General features: G+C 48.9%; 1 protein-coding gene across 1 annotated transcript in view; it reads left to right on the plus strand.

The window, feature by feature from the left end:
• The window catches only part of C1QL1 (complement C1q like 1), a 72,595-nt gene extending 50,258 nt beyond the window's left edge, over positions 1–22,337 (plus strand). Inside the window, exon 2 of the mRNA XM_074940627.1 lies at positions 21,829–22,337. Coding sequence (XP_074796728.1) covers positions 21,829–22,008 — 180 coding nt within the window. The 3' untranslated portion in view covers positions 22,009–22,337. The remainder of the gene's footprint in view (positions 1–21,828) is intronic.
• Positions 22,338–23,669: the final 1,332 nt, after the last annotated feature.

Below are 23,669 nucleotides of genomic sequence, written 5' to 3' on the forward strand. Positions count from 1 at the left end.
ATCTGGGCCCCCCGATTTAGTCCCATTAAGCTGTTTGAGTTTCGCTTCTACCTCAGATATGGTAATGTCTACCTCCATATCCTCATTCCCATTTGTCATGCTACCATTATCCCTAAGATCCTCTTTAGTCTTATTAAAGACTGAGGCAAAGTATTTGTTTAGATATTGGGCCATGCCTAGATTGTCCTTGACCTCCACTCCATCCTCAGTGTTTAGCGGTCCCACTTCTTCTTTCTTTGTTTTCTTCTTATTTATATGGCTATAGAACCTTTTACTATTGCTTTTAATTCCCTTTGCAAGGTCCAACTCTACTTGACTTTTAGCCTCTCTCACTTTATCCCTACACGTTCTGACCTCAATAAGGTAGCTTTCCTTGCTGATCCCTCCCTTCTTCCACTCCCTGTAAGCTTTCTGCTTTTTCTTAATCACCTCTCTGAGATGCTTGCTCATCCAGCTTGGTCTACAGCTCCTGCCTGTGAATTTTTTCCCCTTTCTTGGGATGCAGGCTTCTGATAGCTTCTGCAGCTTTGATTTAAAATAATCCCAGGCCTCCTCTACCTTTAGATCCATAAATTCTTCAGTCCAATCCACTTCCCTAACTAATTTCCTTAATTTTTGAAAGTCAGCCCTTTTGAAATCAAAAACGCTAGTTGCAGATTTATTTTTGTTTATCCTTCCATTCAGTTTGAACTGAATTAGCTCATGATCACTTGAACCAAGATTATCCCCTACAACCATTTCTTCTATGAGGTCCTCACTACTCACCAAAACCAAATCTAAAGTGGCATCCCCTCTAGTCGGTTCAGCAACTACTTGATGAAGGAATCCATCGGCTGTCGCATCTAGGAAAATCTGAGCCCTATTATTATTACCAGCACTCGTCCTCCAGTCTATATCTGGGAAGTTAAAGTCTCCCATGATCACACAGTTTCCATTAGTATTTACTTTATTAAAAACATTAAAAAGGGCTCTATCCATATCCAGATTAGATTCCGGTGTCTATAGCACACCCCAAGCACTATCCCAGGGGAGGCTCTAGTAATTTTCTTCCCCAATGTGATTTCTGCCCAGACGGACTCTGCCTTATCCATTCCATCGCTTCTTATTTCTTTACATTCTACCTCCTCATTGATAGACAATGCTACTCCACCACCTTTGCCTTTATTTCTGTCTTTCCTAAACAGCACATACCCTTCATTACCTGTAGTCCAGTCATGACGACTATTCCACCATGTTTCTGTTGTCCCTAGAATATCTGGTTTCACTTCCTGCACCAGTAGCTCTAGTTCCTCCATTTTGTTACCTAGGCTCCTCGCATTGGTGTACAAACATCTTAATTTTTGCTGTTTGGCCTCGCTCACATTCTGTACCCGATTAGGCACGGTCATTCTACAGCCAGTATGACCTATTAGACTGGTATCTACACTGCCCTTCCTCCTGCCCACGGCTGTATCCTCTTTTACTTCATTTTCTTTCCTCTCAATGCTAAAATCCGGCGTGGACATTACCTGGACATCTCCCAACCATCTCCCCCAAATTCCTAGTTTAAAGCTCTCTTAATCAGTTGTGCCAGCCTCCATCCTAGAAGTCTATTTCCTTCCCTACTCAGATGAAGTCCATCCTGCGAGAACTGTCCTCTGTCCATGAATGCCTCCCAGTGGCCATACATCCCAAAGCCCTCCTTATAGCACCACTGCCTGAGCCATCTGTTGATAGTCATAATCTTGTCACACCTTTGTTGCCCTTCTCTAGGAACAGGCAGAATCCCACTAAAGATCACCTGAGCCTCGATTTCCTTAAGCGTCTTCCCCAGCCTAGCATAGTCTCCCTTAATACCTTCCAGCGAGAATCTAGCCGTATCATTTGTTCCCACATGAAGGATAATTAGGGGATTCTTTCCTGCTCCCTTTAGAATCCTTTTCAACCTCAGGTCTACATCCTGTATCTTAGCACCTGGAAGACAGCACACCCTCCTATTCTCTGGATCAGCTCTGGTTACAGGCCTGTCTATTCTTCTCAGTAGAGAGTCCCCAATCACATAGACCTGCCTTTTCCTGGTGATGGTGCTATTCTCCAGTCTATCCCCTGTTCCCTCTGGCTGCAAGTTCTTTCCATTCCTATTCTCCCTTGTAATCCTCTTTAACCCATCCTGTATCCTCCTAGGGCTCATATTTGGTGTAGTCTCCATTAACTCTTCCCCTTTTCCTATAGGACTAGCCGCTCTTCTCTTCTTCCTTGCCCTTCCACCTTCAGTGACTGCCTGCTGAGTCCCTTCTTCATTTTCCAACTCTGCAAACCTGTTCTTGAGCTCTATTTCTCCTTCACTAACCCGTCTTTTCCTCTGCCTGGTTCTTTTAGTCACATGCTTCCACTGACCCCTTTCCTCACCCAGTCTCCCCTCAGAATTCCCCAGTCCTGCTTCCATGTGCAAGTCTGAGCTTTCCCCTTCAGATACCTCATGTCTTTGCTCCATAATCTGCTCAAACCCTGTCCTAAACTCAACCAGACTTTCCACCTGCATCTCCAAACCTCGGATCTTTTCCTCCATCAGCTCCATCAGTCGGCATTTCATACAGACAAAACTCTTACCAGGTGCCCCCTCCAGGGTCATGGACATACCGCAGCTTCCACATCCAGTCATCCTCATTGTGTCTTCCACGACATGGGTCACTCCCACTGCTGCCTCTGTATCTGTCATAGCCTTCCCACCTAAATCCTGTTAATCTGGGAAACACAGACCATACCAAAACACCACCACCCACAGAGAAAACAAAACAAAACAAAAAAAAACCAAAAAAAAACAAAAACGACACACACCCCAAACAAGCACCACAAGACAAACTCCCCTTGCAAACTCCCACTCAAACTCCCCTGTTTACAGCTCTGTTTGCTAGCTCCTGTGCATGAAAGACCCCCTAAGCTTATTTTCCCAAGGCACAAATTCCTTCCTTGTCCTTGGACAGTATTGCTGCCACCACCAAGTGATTTAGACAAAAATTCAGGAAAAGGGTCACTTGGAGTCCCTTGTTCCCCCAAATATTCCCCCAAGCCTCTGTACCCCCTTTCCTGGGGAGGCTTGAGAATAATATACTGACCAACTGGTTACAATGTGAGCACAGACCAAACCCCTTGGTTTTTAGGACACTGAAAATCAATCAGGTTCTTAAAAGAAGAATTTTATTTAAAAAAAAAAAAAAGAAGACTCATACCTGCAAAATTAGGATGGAAGGCAACTTTACAGGGTAAATAAAAAGATTTAAAACACAGAGGATTCCCCTATGACTCTGCTTCCCAGCTACAAAACAGGAATGAAATTACCTCTTAGCACAGGGAAAATTCACAAGCTAAAACAAAAGATAATCTAACACATTTCCTTGCCTTACTTACAATTTTTGTAATCTTAAATGCTTATTTCAGGTATGTTTTCAGGAGATGTTTTTCTGCCTGGTCTCTCTCTCCGTCCAGAGAGGGAACAAACAAAGAGAGCACAAACGAACCCCACCCCCGCCCCAGATTTGAAAGTATCTTCTTTCCCCATTGGTCCTTTTGGTCAGGTGCCAACCAGGTTTTTGAGCTTCTTGCAGATAAGGATTCAGTACAGCTGCTCAGGAGGGATTTTATGCTACCCTTAGCTGTATGTTGATGACAGAAGTGCACCACCGTAAATTGACATGGAGTGACACAGTCTAGCTCCGATCTGTTTAAGTGTAGATGAAAAGTTTCTAAATTAAATACATGGCATGATGGTAAATAGCGAAAATAAAGTGAAGTGTGTCTGCCCAGCCCCCATCAATTCAGCCCTCCCAGCCCCCCACCAGTTCTGCCTCTAGCCTCCCATCTGCCCAGCTCTCCACCAGTTCTGCATCTAACCCTCCCCACCTGCCCAGCCCCCAACAGCTGTAGCCCGCGCAGCCTCACATCTGCTCCTACTGGGGCTCTTCACCCCTGTCTTCCAGGCGGAGGGGGGGAGCTGCTGTGTAGTCCCCCGCTCAGCTGGGTGTTACAGGGAGGGTGGGGGACGTAGCCAGCCCTGCTCACAGGAGGTGGGGGAAGGAGGGAATGGAGGACTGAGCTCCCTCCACCCCTGCCCTCCCAGTGAGAATGGGCTAGGCTCCTGAGGGGAGCGGGAGCTCTGCTCCCCAGGAGACAGGACGGGGTGGCTGACACCCAGCAGCGAGGGCCAAACGGGAGCCCCTTGCAGCCAGATCTGGCCCACAGCCACCAACTGAAGAACAGTGCAGGAAACGAAATATAGTTTGGGGGGCCTCAAAATCTGAGAGCCCCGGCTGCAGCCCCTAAAGCCCCTGTGCTAATCGAGCCCTGCCCTCAAGGCAGCACTGGGCTGGAATCCTTCCCTGCTGGGGTCTATGCTTCCCAGGGGTGGCGAGAAGAGGTTCCCTGCCCCCCTTTTTTCTGCCCTCCAATGTCACCCCAGGCAGGACTATGCATGAAGGTGGGAGGGGCCCTTGTAGGTGTGCAAACTAGGGCTGTCGATTAATCACAGTTAACTCACACAATTAACTCAAAAAAATTCAGCGCAGTTTTAATCACGCTGTTAAACAATAAAATAGCAATTGAAATGTATGATGTATTTTGGATGTTTTTCTACGTTTTTATACATATTGTATTCTGTGGTGTAACTGAAATCAAAGTGTACATTATTTTTGATTTCAAATATTGGCACTGTAAAAATGATAAAAGAAATAGTATTTTTCACTTCACCTCATACAAGTGCCGGAGTGCAACCTCCTTGTCATGAAAGTGCAATTTACAAATGCAGATTTTTGTGTGTTACGTAACTGCACTCAAAAACAAAACAATGTAAAACTTCAGAGCCTACAAGTCCACTCAGTCCTACTTCCTGTTCAGCCAATCGCTAAGACAAACAAGTTTGTTTACATTTACAGGAGATAATGCTGCCCGCTTCTTAATTACAGTGTCACCAGAAAGTGAGAATAGGTGTTTGCATGGCACTTTTGTAGCCGGCTTTGCAAGGTATTTACATGCCAGATATGCTAAACATTTGTATGCCCTTTCATGCTTCGGCCACCATTCCAGTTGACTATGATGCTTCCATGCTGATGACGCTCATTAAAAAAAATAATATGTTAATTAAATTTGTGATTGAACTCCTTGGGGGAGAATTGTATGTCGCCTGCTCTGTTTTACCGCATTCTGCCATGTATTTCATGTTCGAGCAGTCTCGGATGATGACCTAGCACATGTTGTTCCTTTTAAGAACACTTTCACTGCAGATTTCACAAAACGCAAAGAAGGTACCAATGTCAGATTTCGAAAGATAGCGACAGCCTGGACCCAGGTTTAAGAATCTGAAGTGCCTTCCAGACTCTGAGAGGGACGAGGTGTGGAGCATGCCTTCAGCAGTCTTAAAAGAGCAACACTCAAGTGCAGAAACTACAGAACCCGAACCAACCTTCTGCTGGTGGCATCTGACTCAGATCATGAAAATGACCATGTGTCGGTCTCAGGGCCGGCCTTAGGGAAAATGGCACCCTGGGAGAATTTGTATTTTGGTGCCCTCCCCCCATCATTCCTAGCCCCCACGGGCTCCCTGGGCTTTCCGCACTCTCCCCGCCCCCCCCCCCCGCCCCACCTCTGGGCCCTGCCGCCTCCCACAGTGTTTAATTTGTATTGAAAGAGATGCCAGAGTTCAGACGTGGCTCAAATTAAGCCCTGGCAGGTCAGCCTGATACTTTAACCATGACTCCAGGGACTGCTTAGGTACCTGAAAACTCTAAGGTTTTTGCAGATAATAACTTAGGAATTAGCTGACAGGAGCACTGTATCTAATTGTTATATAAAGAAAGAAAAAATATATACAAACTCCAATTAAAGCCACGTTTAAAGTTTATATGTAAATTTAGAACAATCAAGAGATAACACAGCAAGATAGTCCCAATCCCAAACCTTGAGGTGTCAGTTCTAGATCTTTTACGCAGATCTCAGAAACACGTTTGATACTTTGTACACTATCTTTATTAGAGATACATAAAAATAAATAAAATCTACTTAAAATCTGTGTTACTGCCATTATCTACTAGTCAATTGTTTTTCACTAAAAACATAATTTTAACATATGTGATTGAGGATTGTTTTTTTCTTTTATTAAGGAAGGGACTGAATTTTTCTAATTATTTTGGCATTCATGTTTACCGATCACAATCGTGTCTGTGACTCACTACCATTTGACTCCATCATTGCTATTGGTATCAGAGCTGGAACTGCATTTATTTTCATGAACATTTTAAGTTATTTACAGCTATAACTAAAAATACGATCTGAAAATAAGCGACCTTCATCTGCCCCATGTCTAAAGTTCTGTGTTTCGCTAACGTTTTTTAAACTGGCCCTGCTACGGTTAGTACAATCTAAAGTTACATTCTAGGAGGATACTATTATTGGATTGTACCACCTTAAATAATGAATGACAAAGCACAATATGATAATAACAGTAATAATGATAATTACTCCGCCAGGACAGATTAGACATTTTAGAACTCAAGACTCAAAGAATTAAATGTAAGCATGAGAGAGAAATAAAATTATGAAATGCAGAGACCCGGCAAAAAACTAAAACAGCAGCACTCTGAAAGAGTAAAATTACAGCGAACATATGTGCATTGCAGGAAGTACCAACAAGTAACAACAACAACAACAATATAATTATGTGCTGGGGGTGAGTGTGAAAGAGACAGCGTGTGTGAGCTGGGGGAGTGTGTGAGAGACTGCGCGCGGCCCCTTTAAGAGAGCAGCACTCACCAGCCTGAAGGAAGCTCCTTCAGACACAGCAGCAGCTGCCAGCAGCTCCTCCCCTCTCTTGGTGAGCCCTGTCCTCCCCCCTCCCGCGCGGAGATGGGGTACATGGGTGGGGGGGCAGGGTACACCCTGATATCAGAGCCCCTCCTCCTGCCTCCCCCCGTACGGCAAACAGGAAGCTCCCAGGAGCAGCTGGCCAGGGGCAGCTCCAAGGCAGGGGGCAGAGCCGTGGGGCTGAAGACGCCAGCAGAGCAGCTGGGGAAGGGGCACCCCTGCTCTGAGGCGCCCCATTTATAACGATGCCCTGGGCGTTCGCCCAGTTTGCCCCTATGTAAGGCTGGCCCTGGTCGGTCTGCACTGCTTTGGATTGTTAGAGAGCAGAGCCCGTCATCAGCATGGACGCATGTCCCCTGGCACGGTGGTTGAAGCATGAAGGGACATATGAATCTTTAGCGCATCTGACATGTAAATACCTTGCGACACCGGCTACAACAGTGCCATGCGAACACCAGTTCTCACTGTCAGGTGACATTGTAAACAAGAAGCAGGCAGCATTATCTCCGGCAAATGTAAACAACTTGTTTGTCTGAGCGACTGGCTGAACAAGCAGTAGGACTGAGTGGACTTGCAGCCGCTAAAATTTTACATTGTTTTATTTTTTAATGCAGTTTTTTATACATAATTCTACATTTGTACATTCAACTTTAATGATAAAGAGATTGAACTACAGTACTTGTATTAGGTGAATTGAAAAATACTATTTCTTTAGTTTTTTAACACTGCAAATACTTGTAATCAAAATAAATATAAAGTGAGCACTGTGCACTTTGTATTCTGTGTTGTAATTGAAATCAATATATTTGAAAATGCAGAAAACATCCACAAATATTTAAATAAATGGTATTTTATTATTGTTTAACAGAGCGATTAATCACGATTAATCGCAATTAATTTTTTAAATCGCTTGACAGCCCTAGTACAAACACGTCGCTGCTCGCTCCCACCCTCTCACAGCTTCATAGATCCCAAGGCCAGAAGAGACCATTAGACCATCTGTTCTGACCTCCTGCATAGCACAGACCAGAAACCTGCCCCAAATAATTCCCAGTGCCGAGAGTTTAGAAAAACAGCCAGTCTGGATTTTAAAATTGCAGATGACGGAGACTCCATCCCCACCCTGGGTAAGTTGTTCCAATGGTTAATTAACCTGAGTGGTAAGAATTTGCACCTTATTTCCAGTCAGAATTTGTCTAGCTTCAACTTCCAGCCATTGGATGGTGTTATCCCTTTCTGTGCTAGACTGAAGAGCCCATTATTAAATATTTGTCCCCCATGTCCTCTTGAATTTAAAGAGCCAGAGGGATCGAAACCCCCCAGCCTTATCCCAAGGCAGAATCCTGTATAGCACTTGGCAGCAGTCAGGGCCAATGGGTACTGCCATCATTTGATACAGAAGGACTAACAATTAGACCAGGCCACTGGTCTAGATCCAGCAATCCCTGGACAGCAGGAGTGGGAAGAATCTAGCGGGTGATCCAGTGCATTCCCCTCCCACAGCTAGTGCAGGCCTGTGACCTCCACTTGGGCCCTCTGTCCTCATAGCAAACTGGCACCAAATTCTCTGACAGCCACTCTGTGGCAGCAGCCATTACAGTCCACTGCACCACCTGTGGATTCTTGGCCACGGGAGACCCTTTGTTCCTGCAGGAGGTGCACACTGCTAACAGGGAGGTAAGTAAGCCTTGGAACAACCTACCAGGGGTATGGGGGATCCTCTGTCCCAGGAACCCTCTAAACCGAGACAGGACGTCTCTTTCTAAGAGGCTCTTAATCAACCAGACGCTCTGGGCTGGCTGCAGGAACCCCAGGGCGCCGGCCTGCGCTCTTCAGGAGATGAGACATGGGGACCGTTACCCTCCCTTCCGGCTGTAAAACCTCCAGCTCTGTGAGTTCCCCCCTCCTTGTGCGCACACGCCACACGGGGCACACACGCTCCACACACAGCACACACACACACCACATGGGGCTCACACACTCCACACGCGGCACACACACACTCCACACACAGCACACACTCCACACGCGGCACACACACACTCCACACACAGCACACACTCCACACGCGGCACACACACACTCCACATGCGGCACACACACACTCCACACGGCGCACACACGCTCCACACACGGCGCACACACGCTCCACATGCAGTGCACACACACTCCACACGCGGCACACACGCTCCACACACGGCGCACATACACTCCACACGCAGTGCACACACTCCACACACAGCACACACGCTCCACACACGGCGCACACACACTCCACACCCGGAACACACACACTCCACACGGCGCACACACGCTCCACACACGGCGCACACACGCTCCACACACAGCGCACACACTCCACACGCGGCACACACGCTCCACACACGGCGCACATACACTCCACACGCAGTGCACACACTCCACACACAGCACACACGCTCCACACGCGGCACACACACACTCCACACGGCGCACACACACTCCACACACGGCGCACACACACTCCACACGCAGTGCACACACTCCACACACAGCACACACGCTCCACACGCAGTGCACACACTCCACACACAGCACACACGCTCCACACATGGCGCACACACGCTCCACACACAGCACACACGCTCCACACACGGCGCACACACACTCCACACGCAGCGCACACACACTCCACACGCGGCACACACACACTCCACACGGCGCACACACACTCCACACACGGCGCACACACACTTCACACGCGGTGCACACACTCCACACACAGCACACACGCTCCACACACGGCGCACACACGCTCCACACGCGGCACACACACACACCACATGGGGCGCACACACTCGAAACACAGCACACACACTCCACACACAGCACACACACACACACCACATGGGGCGCACACACACTCCACACACGGTGCACACACTCCACACACAGCACACACGCTCCACACACGGCACACACACACTCCACATGGGGTGCACAGACTCCACACAGGGCACACACGCTCCACACACAGCACACATGCTCCACACGGGGCACACACACACTCCACACACAGCACACATGCTCCACACGGGGCACACACACTCCACACACGGTGCACACACACTCCCCAGGGCGCACAGCTTCAGTGCTCCTCAGCATAAAAATTCATAGCCCATTCTGGACACTGACTGTCCCCGGAGAGGATTTTTGCGGTGCTCTCCAAACTATTCTGAGATAGTGTCTTACACACACACACACACTCTCTATTATTTATGACAGGTTTCAGAGTAACAGCCGTGTTAGTCTGGATTCGTAAAAAGAAAAAAGAAAAGAAGTACTTGTGGCACCTTAGAGACTAACCAGTTTATTTGAGCATGAGCTTTCGTGAGCTACAGCTCACTTCATCGGATGCATAGCATATCGTGGAAACTGCAGAAGACATTATATACACACAGAGACCATGAAACAAAACTTCCTCCCACCCCACTCTCCTGCTGGTAACAGCTTATCTAAAGTGATCATCAAGGAGGGCCATTTCCAGCACAAATCCAGGTTTTCTCACCCTTCCCCCCCCCCACAGACACACATACAAACTCACTCTCATGAGCTCATGAGCTATTGCCAGCAGGAGAGTGAGTTTGTGTGTGTGGTTTTTGGAGGGGGGTGTGTGTGGGGGGGGTGGTGGTGAGAAAACCTGGATTAGTGCTGGAAATGACTATTGCCAGCAGGAGAGTGAGTTTGTGTGTGTGGTTTTTGGAGGGGGGTGTGTGTGGGGGGGGGTGGTGAGAAAACCTGGATTAGTGCTGGAAATGACTATTGCCAGCAGGAGAGTGAGTTTGTGTGTGTGGTTTTTGGAGGGGGGTGTGTGTGGGGGGGGTGGTGGTGAGAAAACCTGGATTAGTGCTGGAAATGACCCACCTTGATTATCATGCGCATTATAAAGAGAGGTTTCAAAGAGGGATGGGCTATTACCAGCAGGAGAGTGAGTTTGTATGTGTGTCTGTGGGGGGGGGGAAGGGTGAGAAAACCTGGATTTGTGCTGGAAATGGCCCTCCTTGATGATCACTTTAGATAAGCTGTTACCAGCAGGAGAGTGGGGTGGGAGGAAGTTTTGTTTCATGGTCTCTGTGTGTATATAATGTCTTCTGCAGTTTCCACGATATGCTATGCATCCGATGAAGTGAGCTGTAGCTCACGAAAGCTCATGCTCAAATAAACTGGTTAGTCTCTAAGGTGCCACAAGTACTTCTTTTCTTTTTTCTATTATTTATGTTACAGTTGTGCCTAGGTCCAGGGCCCCTCAGGCTGCAAGCTGCACTGGTCCCCTCCAAACAGTTTAGAATCTGAACGACATCTCAGACAAAGGGTAGAAGAAAGGAAGACTGACTGGCCCCATTTTACAGATGGTGACCAAGGCACAGAGAAATGATCTAGCAAATCCCTTCAGCAGATGAATTCAGTGGGATTCTTTAAGCACATGCTTAAGAGTGTTGAATCCAGGCCTCAGGACCAGGGTCACAAAGATTTCTCAGCACCTAAAAGTGCAGCCAGCACCTACTGGGACTGACCAAAGTATCTAAGCTGGTTAGGTCCCTGTGTCCCATTGACATCTATGGGAGTTAGGTGCCTAACCTGCTTACGTGCCTTTGTAAACCCCACTAGACGCCTGTCTACATGTAGGTGCCTGAAGACCCTTAAAAATCTGGCCCGAATTGACTTGGTCAAGGTCATTGGGGGAATATGTGGTAGAGTGCCCCTGGAGGGCCTGAAGCACAAAACCATCTGTCCAGCCTCTGCCAAGTTTCTGCATAAATAAATAAATAAATACAAAAAGAAAAGGAGGACTTGTGGCAACTTAGAGACAAACAAATTTATTTGAGCCTAAGCTTTCATGAGCTACAGCTCACTTTATCCGATGCATTCAGTGGAAAATACAGTGGGGAGATTTATATACACAGAGAACATGAAACAATGGGTGTTACCATACACACTGTAAGGAGAGTGATCACTTAAGGTGAGCTATTACCAGCAGGAGAGCGGGAGGGGAGGAGGAGGGAAACCTTTTGTAGTGATAATCAAGATGGGCCATTTCCAGCAGTTGACAAGAACTTCTGAGGAACAGTGGGGGGTGGGAATAAACATGGGGAAATAGTTTTACTTTGTGTAATGACCCATCCACTTCCAGTCTCTATTCAAGCCTAAGTTAATTGTATCCAGTTTGCAAATTAATTCCAATTCAACAGTCTCTGCATTTGCTCCAACCCCTCAGACAGAGATAAACACCTACAAGATCTCGATCAAGCATTCTTACAACTACAATACCCACCTGCTGAAGAGAAAAAACAGATTGACAGAGCCAGAAGAGTTCCCAGAAGTCACCTACTACAGGACAGGCCCAACAAAGAAAATAACAGAACGCCACTAGCCGTCACCTTCAGCCCCCAACTAAAACCCCTCCAACACATTATTAAGGATCTACAACCTGTCCTGAAGGATAACCCAACACTCTCACAATATTGGGAGACAGGCCAGTCCTTGCCTACAGACAGCCCCCCAACCTGAAGCAAATACTCACCAGCAACCACACAGCACACAACAGAACCACTAACCCAGGACCTATCCTTGCAACAAAGCCCGTTGCCAACTGTGTCCACATATCTATTCAGGGGACACCATCACAGGGCCTAATCACATCAGCCACACTATCAGAGGCTCGTCCACCTGCACATCTAACAATGTGATATATGCCATCGTGTGCCAGCAATGCCCCTCTGCCATGTACATTGGGCAAACTGGACAGTCTCTACGTAAAAGAATAAATGGACACAAATCAGACGTCAAGAATTATAACATTCAAAAACCAGTTGGAGAACACTTCAGTCTCTTTGGCCACTCGATTACAGACCTAAAAGTTGAAATTCTTCAACAAAAAAACTTCAAAAACAGACTCCAACGAGAGACTGCTGAATTGGAATTAATTTGCAAACTGGGTACAAATAACTTAGGCTTGAATAGAGACTGGGAGTAGATGGGTCATTACACAAAGTAAAACTATTTCCCCATGTTTATTCCCCCCCCCCGCCCATCCCCCACTGTTCCTCAGATGTTCTTGTCAACTGCTAGAAATGGCCCACCTTGATTATCACTACAAAAGGTTCCCCCCCCTTCCCCCCCCCCGCTCTCCTGCTGGTAATAGCTCACCTTAAGTGATCACTCTCCTTACAGTGTGTATGATAACACCCATTGTTTTATGTTCTCTGTGTATATAAATCTCCCCACTGTATTTTCCACTGAATGCATCCGATGAAGTGAGCTGTAGCTCATGAAAGCTTATGCTCAAATACATGTGTTAGTCTCTAAGGTGCCACAAGTCCTCCTTTTCTTTTTGTGAATACAGACTAACACGACTGCTACTCTGAAACCTGTCATTAAATAAATACAGTCTCCTGTCTGCAAACAATCTCTCACGTCCAACAGAGAATTGTTCCAAGGGTAATTGGAGGAGGTCTCCTCGAAGCACTAGACTGTGGGAACAGTGCTGGGTTGTTTTTTTTAAACTATGTCTTTATATAGGAAGTTTAAATAGGTTTAAAAATCCAGCCATGAAATACCAGAGACAAAACATAATAATTACAACAGGTTTCAGAGCAGCAGTCATGTTAGTCTGTATTCGCAAAAAGAAAAGGAGGACTTGTGGCACCTTAGAGACTAACCAATTTATTAGAGCATAAGCTTTCGTGAGCTACAGCCACGGATGCATAGAATGGACCATATAGTAAGAAGATATATATATGCATACAGAGAAGGTGGAAGTTGCCATACAAACTGTAAGAGGCTAATTAGTTAAGATGACCTATTATCAGCATGAGAAAAAACTTTTGTAGTGATAATCAAGATGGCCCATTTAGACAGTTGATAAGAAGGTGTGAGGATACTTAACTTAGGGAAATAGATTCAATATGTGTAATGACCCAGCCACTCCCAGTCTCTATTCAAACCCAAATTAATGGGATCTGGTTTGCATGTTAATTCAAGCTCAGCAGTTTCTGGCTCGAGTTTGTTTTTGGAGCTTTTCTGTTGCAGAATTGCCACCCTTAAGTCTTTTACAACAGTGAGCCCTGGCTGGGATGATTTAACTGGGAATTGGTCCTGCTTCGAGCAGGGGGTTGGACTAGATGACCTTCTGGGGTCCCTTCCAACCCTGATATTCTATGATTCTATGATTCTATGATTCAGCGAAACAATGCACAGCAATATTCTCCCTGGAGCTCTCTGGTTAACAGGGTGTTACCGTCTTAAAGAGTGAGCATCTTTATGTTGCCCATTACATGTTGTTTCTGGTGGTTTTATTAAATTGATTGATATCCCTGATTACACATCTTTTAGCAAACCAGGCATGTCTATCAAATGTTAATACTTAAAAAATGTGGACAGGTGTGCTGGGTTCTTTGAAAGCGTGAATGCAATCAAATCTCTATCTATCTGTTCTCTTTTCAGAGCAGCAGCCGTGTTAGTCTGTATTCGCAAAAGAAAAGGAGGACTTGTGGCACCTTAGAGACTAACAAATTTATTTATTATTTATTATTTATTTATGCAACTGAATGCATCCGATGAAGTGAGCTGTAGCTCACGAAAGCGTATGCTCAAATAAATTTGTTAGTCTCTAAGGTGCCACAAGTCCTCCTTTTCTATCTGTTCTCTGTCTGTTTGCTGGGAACATAATTGGTGCATTAATTTTTCCACAACACCCACCTCCCGTATTATTTGAATCATTGTGGTTGAGCTATTTTATTTTTTCCAAGGGAGGCTCTCAGTAGCTGAGCAGCTACTCGCATATGAGAGATTAATTCTTCATTTCCTCTTGTTTCAGAGTAGCAGCCGTGTTAATCTGTATCCGCAAAAAGAAAAGGAGGACTTGTGGCACCTTAGAGACTAACAAATTTATCTGAGCATAAGCTTTCGTGAGCTACAGCTCACTTCATCGGATGCATTCAGTGGAAAATACAGTGGGGAGATTTATATTCATAGAGAACATGAAACAATGGGTGTTACCATACACACTGTAACGAGAGTGATCAGGTAAGGTGAGCTATTACCAGCAGGAGAGAAATAATCAAGGTGGGCCATTTCCAGCAGTTGACAAGAACATCTGAAAGGAATGCTAAAGGATCCCGCCCCCAGCCTAAGAGGGGGATCACAGGACCTGGAAACCAAATGAGTATGGGGGACAACTAATGAAATAACAGGGACAGGAGTTTGGTCAAAGGGTCAAACAAAGGGAACCAGACGGGGACACCGAGCAGAGAACCCCTGGACAGCACCCACTGCTCCTCAATACAGGAGACTGATAGAAGGCAGATATATTAACCCCAAGTTAAGTAGGTCCCTTTTCCCTGGGTAAGGTAACAGGGAAGGTTCCAGAACAATCAGGAACTTTCTAGAATCAATTAAGACAGGCAGGCTAATCAGGGCACCTGGGTTTAAAAAGTAGCTCACTTCAGTTTGTGGTGTGCGTGCAAGGAGCTGGGAGCAAGAGGCGCAAGAAGCTGAGAGTGAGAATGCGTACTACTGGGAAACTGAGAAGTACAAGTATTATCAGACATCAGGAGGAAGGTCCTGTGGTGAGAATAAAGAAGGTGTTGGGAGGAGGCCAAGGGGAAGTAGCCCAGGGAGTTGTAGCTGTCGCACAGCTGTTCCAGGAGCCACTCTAGACAGCTGCAATCCACAGGGCCCTGGGCTGGAACCCGGAGTAGAGGACGGGCCTGGGTTCCCCCATCCCTCCATCCCCCCAACTCCCTACTTGATACCGGAGGAGTTGAACTGGACTGTGGGTTCCACCAGAGGGGAAGGTCTCTGGCCTGTTCCCCGATCCACTAGTTGGATCAGCAGAGACTGCGGGGATTTTTCTTCTTCCTTTTCCCCATGCTAGCCAGTGATGAGGCTAACAGAGTGAACGGCAGATTTGAGCCACGAAAGTGGCCAAACTGAGGGCTGCCATGAACCTCTGAGGCGAGCAAATCCTCCAATAAGCGCAGGACCCACCAAGGCAGGGGAGGAACATTGTCACAGTATCTACACTCATTCTTGGTCTTTTCTTATTCCATATGAATTCTAAGAACATTCTCTGTATTCCTGCTAGGATTTTATCTGGGATGGTTACAAAAGATTTTAAATCAAGAAAGATAGAACAAAATGTTCATTTTGATCATGGTCTCTGCAAGTTTTATTCCTGTGGTGGATTCATTGTTCCTTATCCTCAGTGCAAAATGCTGCATGGCCAGTGCAAAAAGCAAAGGAGACAATAGACAACCCTGCCTTGTCCCACTGTGTGATTCCACCTCGCACAGCTGCTTTTGGCCTGGTGTAAGGAGCAGTTATCCAGGTATAGAACTGGGGCCAATGGCTCTATAGGACAGGACTTGAAACAGAAAGTTCCACATTTGGTTTCAAAAGCTTTCCGTGCATCAAGCGATATCAAAAGAAATGGATGGTTCTTTGAGCTGGCATTATGGATGAATCCAAGTACTGTCTGATTTTTGTCTGTCCTTAATGAATCTGGTCTGATCTGAGTTTATATAAACAGAGAACACGGACTGCAATTGGCTAGCTAGTATTTTTGCTAAAATCTTTATGCTAAGATTCAGAAGTGATATGGGCCTATCAGAGCTAAATAAGGTAAATTGCACTATACAGGAAGTCAGACTAGATGATCAACAAATGGTCCCTCTGGCCTGTAACCTGTGACTCCAGGGTCATTTCCAACGTTAGGGAGAACAACAACAGTAGTTTCTGTCATAGGCTGTGGAAGTTCCTCCCCTAAAAGAATGGCATTGAAGGTACATCTCAAAGGACTCCCAAATACCTCCTTAAATACTTTGTAATACTCGCTGGAATGCTGTCAGATCTTGGAGTTTTACCACTTTTCATACTTGTGATTGCCTTTAAGATTTCTTCTTCTGCTATTTCTTTATCTAAAGTTTCTTTATCAATTTTGTTTATCTTTGGCAAGCCTGATACTTCCAGATATAGAATTGTAGAATCGTAGGACTTGAAGGGACCTGGAGAGGTCATCTAGTTCAGTCCCCTGCACTCATGGCAGGACAAAGTATTATCTAGACCATCCCTGGCAGGTGTTTGTCTAACCTGCTCTTAAAAATCTCCAGTGACAGAGATTCCACAACCTCCCTGGGCATAGATGACTCATGCCGCCCGATACCAGGCGTGGAGGAGAGGGGACGGGGTGGGCCACTGCCCCAGCCAGTCTCTCTCAGGAAGCCCCCATGCTGCAGAGCAGTGACCCTGAGTGGTCCCTCCCCTTCCGCTCCCCACCAGGGGGCAGGCACAATGGGAGAAGGACAGAGCCCCTCTTCCTCCCCGACCCCGGCAGGCCAAGCAGAAATATGGGGGGCACTTGACCCCACATGCCCCCCCTACACATCACCTATGTGACCCCGAGGTAATTTATTCCAGTGCTTAACAACCCTGACAGTTAGGAAGCTTTTCCCAAGGTCCAACCTAAACTTCCCTTGCTGCAATTTAAGCCCATTGCTTCTTGTCCTGTCCTCAGAGGTTAAGAACAATTTTTCTCTCTCCTCCTTGTAACAACCTTTTATGTTCTTGAAAACTGTTATCATGTCCCCCCTCAGTCTTATCTTCTCCAGACTAAACAAACCCAATTTTTTCCAGTCTTCCCTCATAGGCCATGTTTTCTAGACCTTTAATCATTTTTGTTGCTCTTCTTTGGACTTTCTCCAATTTGTCCACATCTTTCCTGAAATGTGGCATGTAGAACTGGACACAATACTCCAGTTAAGGCCTAATCAGCCAGAGTAGAGTGGAAGAATTACTTCTCGTGTCTTGCTTACAACACTCCTGCCAATACATCCCAGAATGATGTTTACTTTTTTTGGAACAGCATTACACTGTTGACTCATATTTAGCTTGTGATCCACTATGACCCCCAGATCCCTTTCCGCAGTACTCCTTCCTAGGCAGTCATTTCCCATTTTGTGCAACTGATTGTTCCTTCCTAAGTGGAGTACTTTGCATTTGCCCTTATTGAATTTCATCCTATTTACTTCAGACCATTTCTCCAGTTTGTCCAGCTCATTTTTAATTTTAATCCTGTCGTCCAAAGCACTTGCAACCCCTCCCAGATTGGTATAGTCCGCAAACTTCATAAGTGTACTCTCTATGCCATTATCTACATCATTGATGAAGATATTGAACAGAACTGAACTCAGAATTGATCCCTGCAGGACCCCACTCATTATGTCCTTCCAGCTTAACTGTGAGCCACGGATAACTACTCTCTGGGAACAGTTTTCCAACCAGTTATGCACAAACCTTACAGTAGCTCCATCTCAAAAGTGTTACTAAAGTCAAGATATACCATATCTACTGCTTCCCCCCATCCACAAGGTTTGTTACCTTGTCAAAGAAAGCTATTAGGTTGGTTTGACACAATTTGTTCTTGACAAATCCATGCTGACTGTTATTTATCACCTTATTATCTTCTAGGTGTTTACAAATGGATTGCTTCATTATTTGCTCCAGTATCTTTCCGGGTACAGAAGTCAAGCTGACTAGTCTGTAATTCCCTGGGTTGTCCTTATTTCTCTTTTTATAGATTGGCACTAGATTTGCCCTTTCCAGTCCTCTGGAATCTCTCCTGTCTTCCATGACTTTTCAAAAATAAACACTAATGGCTCAGACATCTCCTTGAGTATTCTTCTAGAATGGATTTCATCAGGCCCTGGTGACTTAACAACAGCTAACTACTTATCTAAGTCATTTTTAACTTGTTCTTTCCCTATTTTAGCATCTGATCCTACCTCATTTTCACTGGCATTCACTAGGTTAGATGTCTGATCACTTCTAGCCCTAAATGGCCCCCTCAAGGATTGAACTCACAACCCTGGGTTTAGCAGACCAATGCTCAAACCACTGAGCTATTCCTGCATTGCCCCCATGCTGTCATAGTTGTATTTATTTACTAGCATTTCGAGTTCTTCCTGCTTATTCCCCATACTTCTTGCATTAGTATACAGACATTTCTTTGAGTGGGGTGGGAGGAGGTATTTTTTCATGCTTTGTGTGTATAAAAGATCTTCTATACTTTCCACAGTATGCATCCGATGAAGTGAGCTGTAGCTCACAAAAGCTTATGCTCAGATAAATTGGTTAGTCTCTAAGGTGCCACAAGTACTCCTTTTCTTTCAGAGTATCTGTTCCTGCTCACTCTGTTTTCTAGATCATCCAGTTTAAGCTGCACCCTTCTCTCTCTGCTCCATGAGTGCCATGTGGCTCTCTCTCACTTGCTTCTCTTAGGCCATTCTCTACAGGCTCAGTGACGCACTCTTCCAAGTCCGTAACTTCCTTCGTTACTGCGTGGTTGTCAGATCCTCTCTCGTGGCCGTAAACTCCGACATCACTCCCCACTGTCTGCTAGCCTTTGGTAGCCATTTGGGCTTCTGCAGCCCTGGCATTTCTGCCTGATTTGCCTGCCATATGTTCACTTGGCATCTGAGAGATCTCTCTCCTCTCCTCACTGAGAGCTGAAAACACTCATCTGAGTGAAGGATCGTTTTAAATTTCCGATTTTTTGGAGACTCTGCAATTCTGTGCTCGGGTTTTGGGGGAGGTTTCAGAGGGGTTGATCACGGGTGGTGGGTATTGAAGACTAAGCCTCCCCTGACGCAGGCCGTGGACCCGCCCAATCTCTGCCCCAAGGCCCTGCCCTCCTTCCCTGTCTACCCTTAAACTGGTGGGGGGTGCTCAGCTTCAGCCAGCAGCCTGGAGTTAGGGCCTGCTGGCGGCATGGGGTGGCACTCGGGCCAGGCCGGCCTGAGGGTGGTGGTATCAGGCCAGAGGCCCAGGGTGGCCCAGGGGCCAGGCCGGCGCTTGGGAGGGCCAGCCAGCATGGCTGGGGTGGGCAGGCTGGGGCTCCTCCAGCCATGGAGGGGGAGTCTCCAGGCGCCTCTGGTCACGGGAGGGGGCCTTGGGGCTCCAGCATACGGGGGGCAGGGCCTCAGGTGGAAGGGGCAAGGCCATTGGGCTAGCCTCCCCAAAGGCGGGGTTCATCTGCCACCCATGAGGTGGATGGAAGCAGATTACTTTGCTATCCCCTCAGAGCTCAGACTTCAGGCTGCCATGTTAGTTGGGCCCCTGCTGGTCTCCAGTGCTGCTGGGTTTTTTAATTCCTGAAAATTATCCTCACTTTTATTTTGGTGCACTCCTAGAAATGCCCCCCGAAGTGTTAAGCTGTAAGGAGCTATGAGAACTAGGGCCCGAGGCTATTAGGGCCAAGGTGTAGCACAAAGGTTTTTATTTATCAATTAGCCACGGCAGCTGCCCATGTTTCTCACATGGTATTAACCTCGTGTTCAAGGGATACAGCCTCAGCCTTCCTGGTGGGCTCTTCGCCTGGGAATAGATGGTAGTTCTACATGGAACTTTTCTGAAACCAAAACTGTCATGCCCCAGACTGGGACTTGGAAAATCTAGGTTCAATTTTCTGCTCTGCTACAGACTCGCCCTGGGACCTGGGGCAGCTCCTGAGGGGCCAGACTTTCAAACAGTTGGTAGCCAACAGGGAAATGTGGCTCAGTCTCTATCCATCACAGGGGCTGATGGTCCATCCTGGGCCTGGCTTGCCGGCATTAGCCTGCAGGCTGTGTGGAGCAGGGACTGTCTCTAGGCGAGTCTATGTGCCAGGCCCTGCTCTTGGCTGAGCCCCCTAGGAGTTCCTGGAACAATCACCCGAGCAGCCTAGCTGCGAGCTCTCCGGCCAGGCCTGTCTCGCCGAAAGCCTTCCCGCTGCCTGACTGACACTCGCAGCTTCGACGCCCCAGAGCACCCCAACCAGCCCCGCTCGAAACAGAAACACCATCAACAAGTGAAAAGGGACGTTAATCGCGTCCACCCCATGAGCCCCCAGCCCCTCCCACAAGCAGAGCTTAGCACAGAAAGGGGCTGCCCGAGATGCCACTAGGGGCTTTGCTATGCTATTGATTTTATGTACAAGGTACCTAGATACTATGGTGATGGGCGGCCGTATAAAACCCTCAGATAGAAGGGTTCCCCTTAACTTCCCTCCCCCTCGGGAAGCTGGGCTCTGGGCAGGGGAGGAGATGCCCTTGTACCCCTCCTGCGCTGGCAGCCTTGCTCCAGACTCAGAACAGGCTCTCTGCCGGGTGCTAGGCGTGTCCCTGCACTCTCAGCAGAGACCTCATGATGCAGCTCCTGTCTGCGCCAGGGTCATGCTGCACTCAGAGCCATGGCACCTCCAGAAACGTCTGCCTTCACTGTGCCTCCCTCCCAATTTATAACCTGCCCCTTCCCTTGCTGCCTAGCCTTGCCCAGCACTGATCCTTCGCCTGCTCTTCTAAGGAGTCCTTTCCTTTCTTCTTTACCTCTTCCCTTTCCCCATCCTGCCTTTTCTCTCCTCACCTTTGCTCGCTCTGCTCCAGCTGCTTCTTTCTTTCTTTCTTTCTTTCTTTCTTTCTTTCTTTCTTTCTTTCTTTCCCTCCCCTTGCCGGTTTCATAGATTCCAAGGCCAGATCATCCAGGCTGACCTTCTGTAGGACCCAGGCCATAACCCCTAGAGCAGATCTCTTAGAAAAACCTCCAGTCTTGAGTTGCACATTGTCGGTAGTGAAGAATCCATGCCCACCCCCAGGAAGCGGTTCCCATGGTCGCCAGTTCTCCAGCTCCACTACTTCCTGAGCCCTGCGCTGGCCGCAGGTTTCCAGCCACCGCGCTCCTGTTAGCCTCCCCATGATGTGGACCCCATCACAGCCTTGCAGGAGAAGAGTGAGGGGGGCTGGCCCAGGCAGTGCAGGACTAGGGGACACTGCGCTGGGCAGGAAGGGGCCCGGCCTCTGGCTCATGGTCAGGGAGGCAGCAAGGCATGGGGTCTGGGCCCCGAACAGCCCTGGTGATTGGTGCAGTGAGCCGGGATGGGGGCTGGCCGTGGGGCGACAGATGACCGCGCTCTCTCTCCTCCCGCAGGTGCGGGCCAGTGCGATTGCGCAGGACGCGGACCAGAACTACGACTACGCCAGCAACAGCGTCATCCTGCACCTGGACCCCGGCGACGAGGTCTTCGTCAAATTGGACGGCGGCAAGGCGCACGGGGGGAACAACAACAAATACAGCACGTTCTCGGGCTTCATCATCTACTCGGACTGAGCTGCCGCCCGCTCGCCCTCGCCAAGCAGACTGGGAAGGCTCCCCGGGGCGGGGCCCATCCCTAGAGCCTGGCCCGGGGGTCTGGCCCCAGCCTCCCTGCCACACGGAGCGCCGGGGAGGGCATCCGGCTGCCGACAATGAGACCTGACATCTGCCCCTTTCCCTTCACTTCTTTCCTCCCCCCAACAGCTACGCAGCCCCCAAGAGCCCCGTCTCACCTGACGGCCACGCGACCCCTCGTGAGCCCCGTCTCACCCCCGACAGCCACGTGGCCCCCCATGAGCCCCGTCTCACCTGACGGCCACGCGACCCCTCGTGAGCCCCGTCTCACCCCCGACAGCCACGTGGCCCCCCATGAGCCCCGTCTCACCCCCGACAGCCACGTGGCCCCCCATGAGCCCCGTCTCACCCCCGACAGCCACGTGGCCCCCCAAGAGCCCCGTCTCACCTGACGGCCACGCGACCCCTCGTGAGCCCCGTCTCACCCCCGACAGCCACGTGGCCCCCCATGAGCCCCGTCTCACCCCCGACAGCCACGTGGCCCCCCATGAGCCCCGTCTCACCCCCGACAGCCACGTGGCCCCCCAAGAGCCCCGTCTCACCTGACGGCCACGCGACCCCTCGTGAGCCCCGTCTCACCCCCTGACTGCCACACGGCCCCTCATGAGCCCCGTCTCACCCCCGACAGCCACGTGGCCCCCCATGAGCCCCGTCTCACCCCCCAACGGCCACGCAGCCCCCCATGAGCCTTGTCTCACCCCCAGACGGTCACATGACCCCTCGTGAGCCCCGTCTCACCCCACGATGGGCACGCGGCCCCTCACAAGCTCCGTTCCATCCCTACTACCACGTGGCCCCAGTGAGCCCCATCCCATCCCCCAATGACCATGTGGCCCCCCACAAGCCCCATCTCACCCCCCCAATGGCCACGCAGCTTCTCATTAGCCCCAGCCCACCCCCCAATAGCTACGCAGTGCCCACAAGCTCCCCCCGATGGCCACATGGCACCCCATGAGCTCCGTCCCATCCCCCGACGGCCACATGGCCCAAGAGCCCTATCCCACCCCCTGACAGCCATGCGGCCTCCAATAAGCCCCTTGCACGACTGACAGCCACACAGCCCCCCGCATGCCCCATTCCACCCCTCTCCCCGGCAGCTACCGAGCCCCCCTGCAAGGCCTGTTCCACACCCTGGTGGCCATAGGGCCCCCCATGGCGTCCCCAAGAGGCACATAGCCCCCGTGAGCTCCAAGTGCGCACAGCCCATCACCACAGCTCCTGTGGCTTACACCCATTCTGGGGGAAGGTGCTGGGGAAAGGCCAGTAGGGGGCGGGAGTGGGGGGAATGATCCACCGTAATATAACCTGTCCTGTCACCAGCCCGATCCCTTACAGCCCTCATTGCAAATTGGGTATTAAGCCCACTTGGCGCCCGCGTCCTCTCCTCCCCCCCACCCTACTTGGCGCACATGCCTTCTCTCCCCCAACTTGGTGCCCATGCCCTCCCCACCCCCATCACTCGGCACCCATGCCCTCTCTCCCCCAACTTGGTGCCCATGCTCTCCCCTCCCCCATCACTCAGCGCCCATGCCCTCTCTCCCCCAACTTGGTGCCCATGCCCTCCCCACCCCCATCACTCGGCGCCTGTGCCCTCCCCCACC

The sequence above is a fragment of the Natator depressus genome, chromosome 27 (genome assembly GCF_965152275.1).
Source record: "Natator depressus isolate rNatDep1 chromosome 27, rNatDep2.hap1, whole genome shotgun sequence".
Taxonomy (NCBI): domain Eukaryota; kingdom Metazoa; phylum Chordata; order Testudines; family Cheloniidae; genus Natator; species Natator depressus.